The 18,705-nt window shown below is 45.4% G+C and overlaps 1 protein-coding gene across 1 annotated transcript in view; it reads right to left on the bottom strand.

The window, feature by feature from the left end:
* The window catches only part of ttc7a (tetratricopeptide repeat domain 7A), a gene marked incomplete at both ends in the record, with an annotated part of 101,544 nt that overhangs the window by 39,190 nt on the left and 43,649 nt on the right, over positions 1 to 18,705 (bottom strand). The window contains 4 exon segments of the mRNA XM_080782244.1: positions 2,874 to 3,076; positions 11,901 to 12,035; positions 12,822 to 12,943; positions 15,092 to 15,208. Coding sequence (XP_080638370.1) covers positions 2,874 to 3,076; positions 11,901 to 12,035; positions 12,822 to 12,943; positions 15,092 to 15,208 — 577 coding nt within the window.

The raw sequence follows: 18,705 nt of genomic DNA, 5'->3' as shown, positions 1-18,705 counted from the left end.
TCTATCTCTGGGACCCCAATTTTTATATTTTAATTTCTATTGTAAAATCAATTTTGAGTCCATTTGGTTCCATTTTTGTCTGTCACTGTGACTTCTGTCCCCACGCTGTGTTCTTAACTTCTTTAACAGGTCGCTCGTATTTCTTTATGTAAGATAAAGAATCCGATGAACACGGAGAGCCAAAGAGGACTTGTTGTTGCTGTTCCTCATGTTAGCGATAGCTGCTAAAGCTATCAACAGTAAACACAACCTTGCTAGGCTAGCAAGCTAACGTTGCAACAGGATCGTTGCGGTGTGTGTGGGGGGGGGGGGAGACTGAAGTTGTGAGAGACTCAGAGAGAGAGGGGTAGAATAGATGCGGAGCACTCTGGTCACGTTCAAGACAATCTTGTGTTGTGTTTATACGACCCGTTGCATATTGTTCGTTCAGCCTAGTGCCGTTACTGAACGGTAAAAAGAAAGCAGCTTTATGTTGCATTTTAATGTTGGAAAACACCCGCGATAATAATCGCTAAGATAATTCGTTGGCAACGAATTCAATTATCGATTTAATCGATTCGTTGTTGCAGCCTTAGCCGCACAGGCGCAATTGCGATGTATGGATAAATGAAATTATTAAGCACGCAACATTGAGAAGCATGCAACATGCTGTGTGATTACCTGTTTCGGTTCGCGACACACACACACACACACACACACACACACACACAGGGCGATGTATGGATAAATCAAACGAACGATTAAGCAAGAAACATTGAGAAGGATGCAACATGCTGTGTGATTTACCTGTTTGGGTTTGTTTTGCGCGACTGGCTCGCAAAAGTTTGGAGGCACGCGTGTATTTAGAAAGTGCGCTGCGTTTTCTTCGTGGCATATTGTGTTTGTGGGGGGGTGATGGCAGAGTATATTCCAGTCCAGTTGGCGGTGGCAAGCATGAGTCGTTGTTGTTTGTGTCTTTGTTGTTGGTGGAGTGAGTAGCCTACAGTGCAGTCAGAGTGTAGTTCACAGGTCACACACAGGAGCAGTGAAAGGGGGAGGGGACTTGGGATGGCAGTGTAGAGTAGGCACGACATTGAGGGGTAGAAACCATCCCGGTCGCGTGGTTCATCTAACGCGTGTGTCACTGTGAAGGACTGGCCCCATTAAGTGAACGTAGTTGGCGTAGTAGACGCCAACATGACGATTCTGACGTAGGCTGTTGAGGTTGAGCAAGAATAGCGTGTTTCAGAAAAGTAATATTTAAGCAGTAAATAAGGCATTTTTGGCGAATGCTATGTAGTCTATGTCTTTTGTGGGAGTGTGCAGGTTTTATTTTGCATAGAGAGATGTGTGGTGGAAGTGTGGCTTGGTCGGAGATAGAGCACGAATGAGCGGCCAGGTGCTCATGCACCCCTTTCTATTAGGGTAGCAGGATGAATAGATATATATATTTTTCTTTAAAGAGTGAAGAGAGCCTACTGTCAGCTGTCTAGCAGTCCAAATATCATTCAATTAAATTCACAGGCAAAGTGATGTCGGCAAGGTAAATGTAGGCCTACATTGTGCAAGTGAATTAAATGGAATAACATTCGATTGTGGGTTAATAAATATAGGCCTATACAAGGAGGTTAAATTGGAGGCTATTGTGCAGTCAATTGTATTGGCTATTGTATTGTACCAATACAAGCTAATTCATTCAGCATTATTCTATTGACCGGTCAGGCCGGTGTGGTAGGCATGAGGCCTACCATACCAGGCCTCAGGCCTACCATTGCGTTGCACATCTATGCACGGAATATTCTATGTTCACAGTGAAAGGGGGTGTTGTTGAGAAGAACCACACGCCCACTCACTATGCATATTTCCTCTGGGAAACTCAGCCATTATCTATCGAATTAGCGCCACATGACTTCTTGATGTTGATTTGTGAGGGATATCCAAGAGGCAGAACAATGGATATCTCTCACAAATCAACATTATTTGCATATTATTTTTCTGACAGTGGTTTTGCTTCTTCGTGATGGAAAAGCAATAACCTCATGTAATGATTTCATTCCAGTTGTAACCAGTTCCATCCTGTCTGGAGAATGCCTACAGTATATGCTCCCAACCTGTATCCGGCAATTTACACGCACGCACGCACGCACGCACACGCAGACCATTTCCCCATCCAGATGTACTGCTAATCGAATTGATGCCGGTAAAGGAAATTGTTCTGGTCTTTAGAGCGTGCTCACAGTGCTACTGTAGGCTTAATAATAACATTTGTATTAACAAAATAAATGTATAAAGTCTGTTACATTAAAAATGTTTGAAGAAGTTGTATTAAAATAGCCTATTTAATTCAAGCTCACTGGTTGTTTCTGGGCCGGATGTGGCCCGCAGGGTGTGTGCGTGTGTGCGTGTGTGTGTGTGCGTGTGTGCGTGTGTGCGTGTGTGTGTGTGTGTGTGTGTGTGTGTATGTGTGTGTGTGTGCGTTCGTGCTTGCGTGCGATATGTGCACGTAATTTGTTTCTGTCTCTCACCATGTGCACAAGGATGCATACATAACGTGTATGTGCATCTGCCTGCAGAGGCATCCTTAGGTGTGTGTGTGTGTGTGTGTGCGCGTGTGTGTCTCTCACCATGTGCACCAGGATGCGTTGTCCAGTGGGGTGTGTGTGTGTGTGTGTGTGTGTGTGTGTGTGTGTGTGTGTGTGTGTGTGTGTCTTTCACCATGTGCACCAGGATGCGTTGTCCAGCGGTGTGTGTGTGCGTGTGTGTGTGTGTGTCTCTCACCATGTGCACCATGGATGCGTTGTCCCGTGGGGTGTGTGTGTGTGTGTGTGTCTCTCACCATGTGCACCATGGATGCGTTGTCCCGTGGGGTGTGTGTGTGTGTGTGTGTCTCTCACCATGTGCACCAGGATGCGTTGTCCCGTGGGGTGTATAGCCAGGGCCTCGTCGTAGAGGCTCTTGGCCTCGTCCAGGAGGCCCCTCAGCTCGGCCAGACGGCCGCGCTGCAGCATCACGTTGTGGGAGTTGGGCGACAGCGAGCCCGCCTCGGCCACGCAGAACTGGGCCTCCTTCAGCCGGCCGTCCGCCATGAACATCTCCCCTAGAGAGAGAGAGAGAGAGAGAGAGGAGGGGTGGGGGAATTTTAGAGGACTGCCCATAGATCCGAAGTCCCGTTAGTCCGAACATACAGAAAATGTTGGCGAACATGCGCTGCCGGATGGCGAACATGTTCTGCTGGTTGGCAAACATGCGCTGCTGGTTGGCGAACATGCGCTGCTGGTTGGCGAACATGCACTGCTGGTTGACGAACATGCGCTGCTGGTTGGCGAACATGCGCTGCTGGTTGGCGAACATGCGCTGCTGGTTGGCGAACATGCGCTGCTGGTTGGCGAACATGCGCTGCTGGTTGGCGAACATGCGCTGCTGGTTGGCGAACATGCGCTGCTGGTTGACGAACATGCGCTGCTGGTTGACGAACATGCGCTGCTGGTTGGCGAACATGCGCTGCTGGTTGGCGAACATGCGCTGCTGGTTGACGAACATGCGCTGCTGGTTGGCGAACATGCGCTGCTGGTTGGCGAACATGCGCTGCTGGTTGGCGAACATGCGCTACATGCGCTGCTGGTTGGCAAACATGCGCTGCTGGTTGGCGAACATGCGCTGCTGGTTGGCGAACATGCGCTGCCGCGGACCCCCATTTGAAAAGATATGCCAGGGAAGATTTTTATGGCTCTAGCAGTGATTCTCAACTCGTTTAATTTCAAGGACCCCCAGTTTGACATGCATAGGCTACGGAGTACAGACCCCCATTTAAGATATGAGTTAAAATGTTGTCTTAAAACTAAAATTGACACGTTTGGACTTCTCTATCGGCTATCTTCAGCCAGCATCTTAATACTGTCCTTAGATAGGGAGGGGGGTGAAATTATAGGCAGCATGCCGTTAAAAAAACCACTCATGCTTTCTAAGGTGTGATTAGACAATTTACAATTTACAATTTAGGCATTTAGCAGACGCTCTTAATCCAGAGCGACTTACATTAAGCAAGAACAAAAGCATGGGAATACATCACATAAAGACATTTATCAAGAAACATGCGTAGCTAAGAAAGTAACAGTGGAATATCTATAATGAAACTATACATATAAGCTATACATCTATACTACTATGCTATTAGGGGCGATTAGGGGCCCTAAATATGAATACAAAATGAATATCAACATCTTTATACTGTCCAATAATTAGATACGGAGGGGGTGAAATTATGACAGGCAGTTCCAAAATGTGTCAAAAATATGTCAGTCAAAACACTTTGTGTTTGGAATAGATACTCGTGCTTTCTAAGGTGTGATCTGGGGCCCTACAGATGAATACAAAATCAATATCAGCATCCTAATACTGTCCTTGGATACGGAGGGGGGTGAAATTATGACAGGTTACTGCCGTCAAAATATGACCCCCCCCCCCAGTCAAAAAACACTTTTTGTTTGAAATAGACACTTGTGCTTTCTAAGGTGTGATTAGGGGCCCTAGTGTGTGTCTGTGTATACGTGCGTGCGTGTCTCCCACTCCAGTCAGACTGTGTCCTGTGTGGCTCTGTATCAAAGCCAAATAACCTTTAAAAATACAGAGACAGGGAAGAGAACAGAGGACAGAGGACAGTGGAAAGACCACGGAGGACAGGAGGGAGAGTGTAAGGAAGGAGAGAGAGAGAGAGAGAGAGAGAGAGAGAGAGAGAGAAAAGGAGGGATGCAGGAAATGAAAGATGGAGAGGAGGATAAGGCAGGGCAAAGGGAAAGGCAAAGATGGGTGGGAGAGAGACAGAGAATGACATCATTCTCTTGTCCATCAACCTTTATTAATAAATAGCACAGGCGACCTATAACGTATACTGTGAGCTCAGTAGCTAAATATGAACTGCGCCGCAGTCAAAAGTTAACAGAAATCACAGGCAATATCCCTCATTTATTAGTCTATCATACTGTAGAAAATGGCGTGTGTGTGACCTCGAATTGTGGCATAGCTCCAGAAGGACATGCCTTGGGGGAAGTCCTGCGGTCCTCATGCGGTCCCATGGATGTTAAGCGTGGCATTGGTCCGACCATTACTAACACTCCCAAACCCTAACCTAACCCTAAGGTCACAGGAAGCCACAGGTGATTTGTAACCCGCAGCACAGATGCTTTGTATTTTGTAACCCGCAACACAGGTGATTTGTAACCCGCAACACAGGTGATTTGTAACCCGCAACACAGGCGATTTGTAACCCGTTAGGGTCCGTTTGGTTCCATTTGTACACTCAGAGTTACAGACCCATAAGGGTCCATTTGGTCCCAAACTTCAATTTAGCTGGGGACCCCCTAGAACTCCCTCAAGGACCCCTGGGGGTCCCCGGACCCCACTTTGGGAACCACTGACATACAACACAGGTCGGACTATAACGGGAGGTCTGACTGAACACCTTAAACGCCATGCAGGGGGCGGTAGTAGCGGTATGTGGCAAGTGCCAGCTAAATGTGCAACATGAGCAGAGAAGAAGAGGTCTTGTTGTTTTGGCTGAAAGTGAAACTACTCAAGGCTCTGCTGAGGCCTAACGAGGCCTATACTAGCGATGCAATCAGTGTTTTGATTAGCGGGAGCTTGAATTATTGCTTATTGCGTTCTGATGCACTGCCAGCTAGGGCTTTCACTTCTAGTGATTTTTACTATAGGTGACTAGTTGCCTAGTTTCCTAGTCGACTAGTTGTTTAACTACCTAGTTTTTTTTTCTTATCAACTAGTCAACTAGTACCAGCAAGGTCAACTACTGGATTGACTAGTTGCTTAAAGCCCTACCGCCAGCACTATATCACCGCTGCTCCAATATAGAGTTATATAAGGCTGCTCCCATAGAGTTATAAGGCTGCTCCCATAGAGTTATAAGGCTGCTCCCATAGAGTTATAAGGCTGCTCCCATAGAGTTATAAGGCTGCTCCCATAGAGTTATAAGGCTGCTCCCATAGAGTTATAAGGCTGCTCCCATAGAGTCATAAGGCTGCTCCCATAGAGTCATAAGGCTGCTCCCATAGAGTCATAAGGCTGCTCCCATAGAGTTATAAGGCTGCTCCCATAGAGTTATAAGGCTGCTCCCATAGAGTTATAAGGCTGCTCCCATAGAGTCATAAGGCTGCTCCCATAGAGTCATAAGGCTGCTCCCATAGAGTCATAAGGCTGCTCCCATAGAGTTATAAGGCTGCTCCCATAGAGTCATAAGGCTGCTCCCATAGAGTTATAAGGCTGCTCCCATAGAGTCATAAGGCTGCTCCCCGATGCTGGATCTGCTATTTTTGAGTCTCCTCCCAGCGAGTGGTTAAGAAGCTGACCTAAAACACTAGCAGGTTTCCAATGTCTGTCTCTTTGCATCACACTAAGCCTTGCAGCAACTCCTACCCGACTCCTTAAACTTAAACCATCCTGTCTGAATTCCTGCTTCCTGATTAGTTGGATCCTGATGTTGATCCTCTGCCTGATCTGATCCTAACTTAACCCTGCCGGTTAAGTTAAGTTGAGCCTGTGCTGATGGAGCTCCTGGTTGTGATCATTGCCTACTGTACTGTACCGTATGTACGGTACGCTGGATTAAATAATTTTTTAATTCTTGACATTCATCGTCATGATCGTGGCTTCTTAATGTTATACCTGGTCTGAGTTAGTGACTGCTAGGGACCGGCAGGCAGACAGACAGACAGACAGACAGGCAGACAGACAGAGAGAGAGAGACAGAGAGACAGAGAGAGAGAGAGCACTGTAGTGCCTGGGAAGTAATGAGACTATTGCCTAAATATGGGCATCACTGTTGCTGCTGGAAAGCTCAAGAGAAACCCCAGGCTCTCTCTCTCTCTCACGCACGCACGCACGTACGCACGCACGTACGCACGCACGTACGCACGCCGCACGCACAGTGACTGTAAAAAGGAAACATACACGAGCGTAGAAAAATAACCGAGGGTACATATCAAATCAAGCTACGACCTATACCGATAATAGCTACATTGGGTTAAGTGAAGACGTGAGGCTGAGTGGCCATCCTGCATAGCGAGAGGTGAAGCGGTCCAGTTCCCTGACAGCACAGCGTGTGAAGATGGCCCATTCTTATTCCTGTCGCACAATGGCGTCGTGCGACCTGCCAGCTCACAGCGCGCGGCCTCACACCGCTGGGCTTGAGTGTGATTCATTTTTGTGTGTTTGCGGATGGGTATGTTCATAGCATATGCTACTGTGTGTGTGTGCGTGCGTGCGTCTTTGCATGCGTGCGTTTGCTGCGTGCATGTGACAGCCCCAGGTCTTTCTGTGTGTGTGTGTGTGTGTGTGTGTGTGTGTGTACATGTGTGTCTCTCCACGGTGCACAGATGGGGGCATTTAGCACATGCACTGTTTGATGCCCGTGTTTATTTTTGTCATCCCAGGGAAAAGCGATTCAATGAATGGGCCTGTGATGCTTACATAAGAGGACCTCACCTGAGCTCTCACATGAATGAGAAAACAGCAATAATGGCAATATAATGTTTGTGCGCGTGTGCCTGTGTGTGTGCCTGTGTGTGTGTGTGTGTGTGTGTGTGTGTGTATGTATGTGTGCGCGTTTATGTGCTTGTGTCCCATTCATATCTGTGGGTGTACAGTTCATTCATATTATTGAGTGGTGCCGTGCAACCACTCCAAGGAACAGCAATGTCTGTGTTCACATATATGTGCCTATGTGTCCGCCTATGTGTTGGTTAATGAGCACCAGTATATGACTATGAGTGCCAGTAGGAGCGCTGTTGTGCCAGAAACAGAGAGAGGGATAGTGCTGCACTGTTGCCTGCTAATGAGAGAGAGAGAGAGAGAGAGAGAGAGAGAGAGAGGTGGAGGGGGGGCTGGGGGGGGAGTTGCACCACTCAGTTCACACGGGTGGGATTTTATATAACATAATAATGTGTATGTGACGCGTTAATCTGTTTTGCGTCCGAGCATAGACATGGTAACGCCCCGCCTGCCTCTGATTGGCCTATACCAACACTGCCCGTCCTCCGAGATGCGAGGTTACTCCGTGGTGGGAAAATAATACAAGAGAATGACAGCTTGGCACGTGCGACAGAATGCAGCCTTGTAACTAACTTGTACGTTTTATTTTTGTAGAAGAAGCAAACTAGTGTTGTTTATATGCCGTTTGCTTTGATTGAATAATTGATTGAACACACGTGTACGTTGTACTATGATTTGTTCTGACACTGTAGCGTGCGTGCATGCGTGTGTGCGTGCGTGCGTGTGTGTTGGGTTGTAATATGTGGCCTATTAGAATGTGAAATTCAGAGGCAGGAAGTGAGCTATAACGAGAGGAATGTTGTTCTAATGTGGGGACTCTCTCTCACACATGCACGCGTGCACACGCACACACACACACACACACACACACACACACACACACACACACACACACACACACACACACACACACACACACACGTTTGTTATTTGTTATTTTACTACTGTATAGAGCACCGAAGAGGGCGCAAATCCACGGGTTCATGTACTTTTTATTTACATTGTAATCCCCATAGGAGGGGGATTTAGATCGCCTCATAAGAACTGTGCTTGAAAAATAAACATGTCATCCCGGCCGTTTCACTCATATGGACATGAATAATCAACTTACTGAGAGAAAACGCTATTGTTACTGCTACTGAATTAGTTACATTTGCGCCTAAAACAGACTGTATCATATATACACCTCCCTGACAATAACGCAGAGACAGCTTGTTTATTTTTGGACCACAATGCTTCTAAGATTCTAAGATGACCCCATGTTATTCTTCATAGAGAAATTACTTCCGTGAACCAGGCAGAACCAGGGGATGACTCAAGCGAGTGACGTCAGGACTTCGGCGCTCTATACTTGAGTCCGTACACATCTTACGACGGCATTAAAAAATTGCTGAAGTTAGACAATCAGCAGTGTGTGAGACATCGATCATGACATCGGTGCACGACAAAATTAAAATACAGTCCGTTGGGGAAACCCCGAACCCTAAATGTAATTTATGGGTAACCCTAAATGGGGTTTCCAAATGAAACCCCGACCCCTAAATGTAACCTCCAAATGCCTAATCCTAATCCCTAAAACAATCCATTTCTCTCTAGGACCAGGAAAATGCTCCTCACAATATCCATTTCTCAAATGCTGCACGCACGCACGCACGCACACACGCACTCCATGTTTTTTGCCCTGTTCTCAGCAGAGGAATGACTCGGGGTCGGGAGGTCAGCCGATGAAAATAACCATAGCATTACGGTCGATCACCGGGGACATAGTCCCCCCCGCCCCCACCCCCACCCCGCAGCTGGCTAGCGTAACACCCTGCATGATATGCTGTGTGTGTGTGTGTGGTGTGTGTGTGTCTGTGTTTCTATTGTGTTCCAGCTTGGATCAATGGAACCAGGATATACTTTAGGTTCCTAGCCTATTTATATCTCTCTCTCCACCTGTTTCTCTCAGGTCTGTGCGAGTGTCTCTCGCCCCCCCCCCCACAGTGGTATATGTCTCTGAGGCTCTGCTCTCGTCCACTCAACACTATGCGTCCTCTGCACTCGTCCACTTCACTGGAGTGGACAGAGCGGCATTCCTTCTCCTTTCCTGTTTCCTTTCACCAAACAAACCAGCTACGCCCATATATAGGCATATTGGAATCATGGATCTCCGTACAGTAAGGGATCTGTATATGGGCATAAAAGGGACACCGGGGTAGACAGACAGATACAGAGATCTCCATATATGGGCAGTGGTGGAAAATAACGAAGTACAATTACTTCGTTACTGTACTTAAGTACAAGTTTGGAGAATTTGTACTTTTATTGACTACTTTTCTTTTGCTGTATTTTTACTTTTACTTCGTTACATTTACAAGGAAAAAATCGTACTTTTAATGCGCTATATTTAAAATCGGACACCTCGTTACTCGCTACAAATTAAATAATAAAATCTTATATTTGTCTTACTGGAGGAATGCGCAGTTGAGAATTGAACAGGGCTGCTCCACTCTCAGATAATAGGGGGCGGAGTTGTGTTCTGCTGCCTGGCCTGCTTTGAAGACGGCAAGACGCACACACTGTGTTGTTTTGTCACACGCATTCAACATGGATGCATTAAACATGCCTTAATATTTAGCGGAAAACCAACCAATAAGTCCCTATCCGACACAAATTAACTAATCTTTCTCAGCCGTCACTGGAGCGCGCATCTAGCTACTGCATGATGATCATGCACGCTGACAGACAGCAGACACTGTCCCAACTCCTAACACAAACACTGAGGGAACTTGTTGTTGTACACACATAATGTGCCACGAAAAATAGCTTCCAATAGCTTAGTTGGTTATTATCGCTTCGAGGAGGTACGTGTCCATAATATCGCCACGAACGGCCAACAAAAGACATCTCTCTTCCACAGTGAATGAAGCCTAATTTATTCTTCGCCGTACAAAGTGTTCCGTGCTGAAAATAGCTGATATACAAGCTCACAACTCGTCGCGTCCGGACCATAGAGTTATTAGGTCCGGACACGTTGTGAGCTTGTAGATCAGCCAACCCCAGCATGCGGAGATGCAGGCTCTGAGAACGTTCAGAAACTTTTGCCTTCACAATAAAAGCATGCAAAAGCCCATATAGAGAAGGAAAAATAATTCGGTGGCATTTCACATTGCAAAAGAGCAATTTTTGTAAAATGTAAAAAATATATAAAAATTAAAGCAAAAAAATAACGAAAAATAACTATAATAGTTCATTTTTCAAAATTTGGAATGATGAACTATGAACGGAACTAGTTCATTTTAAAAATGTTGAACTGTGAACTGAACTATAGTTCCTAAAAACAGGATGACAATTTTGGAAATTCATTTCTTTGTATTCATTTTGAAAATAATTTTGTATTTTGTACTTTGTACTTGTACTTTGTAATTTTTACTTTTATACTTAAGTACATTTTACGCCGGGTAAATTTTTGTACTTAAGTACATTTTATTTGAGGTACTTTTATACTTTTACTTAAGTAACTTTCTTAATGGGCACTTTGTACTTTTACTTAAGTAATTTTCAAGTAGAGAATCAGTATTTTACTTAAGTAAAATATTTTTGTACTTTTTCCACCACTGTATATGGGCACAAAATGGACACAGTTCATTTAGTTTCCATTTAGTTTTTGTCAGTGGAAAAGGGTAGTCGACGAAAAAAATTCGTCTTAGTTTTAGTCGACGAAAAATACACTGGCTGCTAGAGTGGAAACCGTGCCCAGATGATTTTCGCAAATGTATAATAATAATAATAACGTGCATCTGTTAAAACTGCTTTATAAATAAGAGTTTATCAATAGATGATCGATAGATTGATAGAGAATGGCGGCCATGTTGTGACGCTTTTTATTATTATTATTTTTTTTTAAACGCCTTCTAAATCCTGACCTAGGTTTTCTGAAAAACGTATAAAATATTTATTCAAAACATTACAAAAACATTATGTTGCTCTTACCAGCTTGTAATGAGATGTAACCGAGATGTAACCGAGATGTAACCAGATGTAACCGAGATGTAACCAGATGTAACCAGATGTAACCGAGATGTAACCAGATGTAACCAGATGTAACCGAGATGTAACCAGATGTAGCCGAGATGTAACCAGATGTAACCAGATGTAACCAGATGTAACCAGATGTAACCGAGATGTAACCAGATGTAACCAGATGTAACCGAGATGTAACCAGATGTAACCAGATGTAACCGAGATGTAACCAGATGTAACCAGATGTAACCGAGATGTAACCAGATGTAACCAGATGTAGCCGAGATGTAACCAGATGTAACCAGATGTAACCAGATGAATCAGTGTATACTAGATATATTTGATGTGAGTCTTACCAGCTTGTAACCAGATGCGTTCCAGGGTGGTCCAGGCGTGGGTGGGTCCTTGGCGCTGGGCAGAGCTGATGGCCGATATTTCGGACAGCGCCGCGTCCAAACGAGAGGCGGCCACAGAGGGAGCGCTCTGGGAACCTGTCAGTTGGTCACATAGCAGAGTAGGAGGTCAGTGAACCTGTCAGTTGGTCACATACAGTAGCAGAGTAGGTGGTCAGTGAACCTGTCAGTTGGTCACATACAGTAGCAGAGTAGGAGGTCAGTGAACCTGTCAGTTGGTCACATACAGTAGCAGAGTAGGTGGTCAGTGAACCTGTCAGTTGGTAACATACAGTAGCAGAGTAGGTGATCAGTGAACCTGTCAGTTGGTCACATAGCAGAGTAGGTGGTCAGTGAACCTGTCAGTTGGTCACATACAGTAGCAGAGTAGGTGATCAGTGAACCTGTCAGTTGGTCACATACAGTAGCAGAGTAGGTGATCAGTGAACCTGTCAGTTGGTCACATAGCACAGTAGGTGGTCAGTGAACCTGTCAGTTGGTCACATACAGTAGCAGAGTAGGAGGTCAGTGAACCTGTCAGTTGGTCACATAGCACAGTAGGTGGTCAGTGAACCTGTCAGTTGGTCACATAGCAGAGTAGGTGGTCAGTGAACATGTCAGTTGGTCACATAGCAGAGTAGGTGGTCAGTGAACATGTCAGTTGGTCACATAGCAGGAAACTACAACATGACGTCACTGAGCCGCGGTGGTGAGCAACTTCACCGCTCAACAAAACACATGTCTCTGTTTTTACTAACCACCGTTTCGGTGGTCACCTTATATCACTGAAGACTAAAGTAGGAGTAGGAATACTAGGCCTTGAGAAGACAGACATAAGTACAAGCCTAAAGAAAATAATATTCAACACAAAAACACAGTTCAGACCGGTGTAGTCCTCCTGGAAGTCAGGCAGGGTGAGGTGAATGGAGGGCTTCCTGTTCAGGGGGCTGCTGGTGGTCTCTGGCCTGTCTGCCGCAGCCTGGAGACTGCTGCTGTCGTCTGTCTCGCTGAAACGCACGCACGCAGGCGCGCGCACGCACACACACACACACACACACACACACACACACACACACACACACACACACACACACACACACACACACACACACGTGTCAGTACACACACGCCAATGAACAGCGTATATACACAGTCATGCATGAATACAATCACGCAGATACACACAGATGAAAAAAAAACACTCAAGTGAATTAATGCAAGCACACACACACACACACACACCGGCGCGCACACACACACGCAGAGGTATTGCACACACAGGCACTCTTGCGGAAACGTACAAGGACGCGGCTACTACTACGTCCTAACACATACAACGTATATGCATGCATGCACACATTCGCTCCGTACAGATAATCAATAGCCCAGGAACAGTCAACACCTCCCCCCCCACGTACATCAAACATCTCTCACACACACACACACAAGCACACACATGGATGCCTGCACATGCTTCGCTACGCAAATAACACACAGACACATGCCATGTTGTGTTCACCTATATACCACACATTACCCACAATCCACCACGCACGGCCGCATGCAAACACAATCTACACATCACACAACAAGGGGTGGATGGATGCACACACACACACACACACACACACACACACACACACACACACACACACACACACAATCTACAAGCTTGTAGGCCTGCTACTGTCACTAGTTTGGGTTTGATTGATCGAGTGAATAGTTAATTGAACATAAATGTGAAAACAGTACAGTCAAACACACGTTCAAAAGAGATAGCACCTAGGGTGGCCAGACGTCCGGTTTCACGCCGGACAGTCCGGTTTTAGACCCACCTGTCCTCCTCCCACCTCAACCTCTGGCCGGACACATAATAGCGCACTGAGCGCACTGTGCAATGCAAACTAATAGGCGAGTGCGGTATTTCCGAACGCGCCCAGAGACAGAGGAGACGTTGGGAGTGTTGCCATGTCCGCTTAATTATAAGCGACTTTGATAAAATAGCCTACTAAGCCTAGTCAGACTTCTTTTGGGCTTGATTTCATAGACATGGTTGCTTGTTTCTCTTCCAAAACCTGGCAACACTGCCAGTGGGAGGGTCGGTTTGTTTGTTGTGGAATGTGTGCTCTCACAATCACTCTATCAGAGAAAAATATAACAAATATGAAATGAAAAACTACATTTAATGAGCAATGGAGCGAGGAACTCGACATCATAAAGAAAGGGAGGCTAAAGCACTGTGAACATATAGGCTACTGGCATCATTCTATGTCCCACACCGATGACCATAAGACTGTATAAAAAAAACACAAGAAAGAGATTAAACATAAAACGTATCTAAACAAATTAAAATAAATTGATTATTAATTACCTTTGTGGTACCCTATCATTTAAAAAAGGTTAATTTATTTAGCAAATATATGTGGACATAATGCTGGAGATGATGGTGGTGGGAATCAGGTGCAATAGTAGTAGTAATAATAATAATAATAATATCTGGGATTTTTATAGCGCTTTTCTAAACACTGTGTGTCGGCTGGGGAGCGAGCCCCGCAAAAGTGTCCTGCTTTCTGAGGTCTTGCAGGTGGCCACCCTAATAGCACCCGTTTGTCCGTTTGGGTCTCGAGTGGTTTGGGAGAGTATACACACAGAGCCATAGAGTTAGACAGAGTTACGACATTGAGGGGGCAGAAAACAGCCCGGTCACGTGGTTCATGTACTTGCGCGAGCCCATATAGACTCCAATGCATTCTGTGAACTTACTCTATGGCTCTGATACACACCTGGTGCGGGTGAGTTCGTAGTGTCCTATCTAGTAGAGAGACTAGTATACACACCTGGTGCAGGTGAGTTTGTAAAGTGTCCTAGTAGAGAGACTAGTATACACACCTGGTGCCAGGTGAGTTTGTATAGTGTCCTAGTAGAGATACTAGTATACACACCTGGTGCAGGTGAGTTTGTATAGTGTCCTAGTAGAGAGACTAGTATACACACCTGGTGCCAGGTGAGTTTGTATAGTGTCCTAGTAGAGAGACTAGTATACACACCTGGTGCGGGTGAGTTTGTATAGTGTCCAATCTAGTAGAGAGACTAGTATACACACCTGGTGCAGGTGAGTTTGTATAGTGTCCTAGTAGAGAGACTAGTATACACACCTGGTGCGGGTGAGTTCGTAGCGGCTCTGCCAGAGCTGCAGCATGTCCTCACAGGTCTGGAGAGATGTTGACGGGCCCAGGATGCTCTCCTCCAGCTTCACCTTGGTGAACAGCAGACTGGACCACACACACACACACACACCCACACACACACACACACACACACACGCACACGCACACGCGCACACACACACACGCACACGCACACACACAATAACAGATGTAGTTTATACAAGTTTACAGTGAGCTTGTAGATCTACATACCCAACACTTGGATCTTTTTCTTTTCTCAGGCAGGGCTCAATGTATTCACCTGTATGCTCTGTGACGGGTGCGTAGGCACTAGGCAGGGCTCAATGTATTGAGAAAACATGCACAAAGTGCACAAAGACCTGCACACCGTCTGCACTTGCAATACGAACACTTATTTAGGCAACGTTTTGGTCAAAGACCTTCTTCAGGCATCTGCTGAATAATAGGTAGCCACATAGCATACTCATATAAGGGCTCAATCTTATGCCATGCTTTATCCTCAAGTAATAAACATTTTCCGTGAATTACGCATTTAAGAGCTTCCACTATGCGTAAACGTTATCTTGCGGCCACACAACCCACTATTCATTTTGCCGACTCCTATATGTGCGGGTGGAGGTGTGTCTGTCGGCGTGTTGATGCGCTTTCCCTATATTATATCTTATGCACACAGGTTTAGGACAATGGAAAGTGCCTCCTCAAACCACCCATAATGCCAATTCCGTTTGATAAAATAATGCGCTCCTGACTCTGAGGCGGTGAGACCTGAGTTGGAGCTGCCTTGGCTTGAGTCATGTTGCACTAGCCTGGCTAATAAGCCAAACTGAATCAGTTTGCCAGGCTAATGTTGCACAACATTCACAGCTCAGAGGTCATAATTCTCCACAAATCTGTGTTTGGAATTTTACTATAATCAGCAGTGTCAATTCCTTGTGCTTATTGTGTTTAATTGTCTAGTCAAAGAAGTTATTAGATGAGGCTGTGTTGGAGCTACTGGACACAAAACAAACCGGCCTCTGTATCAAATAAAAATAGGCTATATTTCAATGTGTCGCTCTTCCATGGCCATGTGCCATAGTGTAAATCACTGGGCATAATGTTAAATGGATAATGGATCTCTTAAAGGCAATGGCATGTGGCATGGTGATTGGTTTAATCATTGTAACGGCAAAACCACACCTTTTTAGGGAGTTAGGCTGTGGCAAAAGATAACACATTTTACGGGGCCACACCTCTCACACAATACTAAACCCCCAAATTAAGGAAAAAGGGCCCCAGCTGCCGCAAGATGGAGCCCAAAGTGTTCGTATTGCAAGTGCAGACGGTGGGCAGGTCTTTGTGCACTGGTGCATTTCTCCTAAATTAGATTTAATTTAAAAGGTCAAGAGAGATTTGCTGCTTTATTGAATAGCCTTTTGGGCTTTGGACTCTCCGTGAAGTGAAGTGTGCTCGGGGGGGGCGAATGAAGGCAGTGCTTGCTGAGTGACGTGCTGCTGGAAGAGGCAGAGTAAACACACTGAGGATTGTCACTGCGTGTCGGAGCCAAAGACTCCATAACAGGACTGTCTGTGATGCCAAGCTAAACGGAGCTGCTTCTTCATGCAGCGACGTACGAACTGTCCCTATAGTCCCATTCAGACGTCAGAACTGATTCTATACAAAATGTCTTCTAAATCATGGCAGTTTCTATATCAGTGGTTCTCAAACTATTTCATGTCATGGACCCCCCCAGAATTATATATTGGCCCCGGTCCGGGCCCCCATCTGAAAATATGTTGTTCCAGGGAGGGACGATGGCTCTGAAAGAATATTATATATTCAAAGATTTGCGCCACATTTTCACCATTCTTCAAAAATAGCAGATATATAAGCTCATATAGCGCTAAAGTACGGTATAACGGCTTAAAACACCAAAAGGGGTTCCCGTCCAGAATGGGTTACAGTATGAAGAAAAACAAATACATGCAAACATGCACAGCTACTATAGAGATGCACCATAATTATTATCGGTAGTGTAATCGGCCATAAATTGGTATCGGATCGGTCTCAAAAGAATCCAGACGACGTAATAACAATGTGAATGGCAATGGCTAAATTCTACATTTAGCTCAATCAGTAAAAAGAGTATATTTATTGATTGATTGCATACTTTATTTGAGCCAAGCCTCTATGGGGTCTAGGCTTTGTTTCCATTGTGGTCTTAAAATATCAGAATCGGTCAGAATCGGTATCGGCATGACCCCGCAAATAATCAGAGATCGGATATGGGTCATAATTTCATAATGGTGCACCCCTACCAGCCATACTGTATGTATACTGTACGTTCATACTGTATATGCATAATGTTCTGTGTAATGTACAATTACATTCTGTACGCATGCAGCAGAGCAGTGGTTCCTTATAAGTGGTCCATTTGGTTCCATTTGTACACTCTCAGAGTTACAGACCCATAAGAGTCCATTTGGTTCCATTTGTACACTCTCAGAGTTACAGACCCATAAGAGTCCATTTGGTTCCATTTGTACACTCAGAGTTACAGACCCATAAGGGTCCATTTGGTTCCATTTGTACACAGTCAGAGTTACAGACCCATAAGGGTCCATTTGGTTCCATTTGTACACACTCAGAGTTACAGACCCATAAGGGTCCATTTGGTTCCATTTGTACACTCAGAGTTACAGACCCATAAGGGTCCATTTGGTTCCATTTGTACACACTCAGAGTTACAGACCCATAAGGGTCCATTTTGGTTCAAAATTTTCATTTAGCTGGGGACCCCCTGGAACTCCCTCAGGGACCCCTGGGGGTCCCGGACCCCACTTTTGGAACCCCTGCAGTAGATAATACAGTAAGTAGATGAATACAAAATGCAATAAATATTTTTACACATTTTAAATTAGAATTCAATCAATAAAGTCCTACGGAGCCAAATGAACGCTGTGAAGGGTGCAGCTCAACAATATAGAGAGATCAATACCAAACAAAGAGGGTAAAGATATTCATCATTTGTGCGTGCGTGAGTGCGTGCGTGCGTGCATGTGTGTGTGTGTGTGTGTGTGTGTGTGTGTGTGTGTGTGTGTGTGTGTGTGTGTGTGTGTGTGTGTGTGTGTGTGTGTGTGTGTGTGTGTGTGTGTGTGTGTGTGTGTGTGTGTGTGTGTGTGTGCGTGCGTGCGTTGATGAGGGGTGGAGAGATGGAGTGTGTTTTCACTCAGCTCTTTGTGCTGAACACAACTGGTTAAGTGATGAGGGAGTCTCTGGTGTGTGTGTGTGTGTGTGTGTGTGTGTGTGTGTAAGTGCCAGGGGGCTCTCAGAGGATGCATTCTGTCAGGGGCATCACTCATCCATGAGTGTGAACAACGGAGGACAGAGAGAGAGAGAGAGGCAGAAAGAAAAGAATAAAGCAGAGAGACCGAGGAGGAGGAAATACTAGTGACACACACAGACAGACAGATAGGATTCAAACATAAATCCATACCAGCTGCGATGTGGTTTGATCTCATGTAGTCATGATGGGCTGCGTGGCTATTTGTGGTACTTTTGTGAGACACTGTAGTGTGACGCATTAGGGCATAGTGTACATT

This window comes from Protomyctophum bolini (genome assembly GCF_963924005.1).
Source record: "Protomyctophum bolini genome assembly, chromosome: 14".
Taxonomy (NCBI): Eukaryota; Metazoa; Chordata; class Actinopteri; order Myctophiformes; family Myctophidae; genus Protomyctophum; species Protomyctophum bolini.
This window is presented reverse-complemented; position numbering and strand designations above follow the sequence as displayed.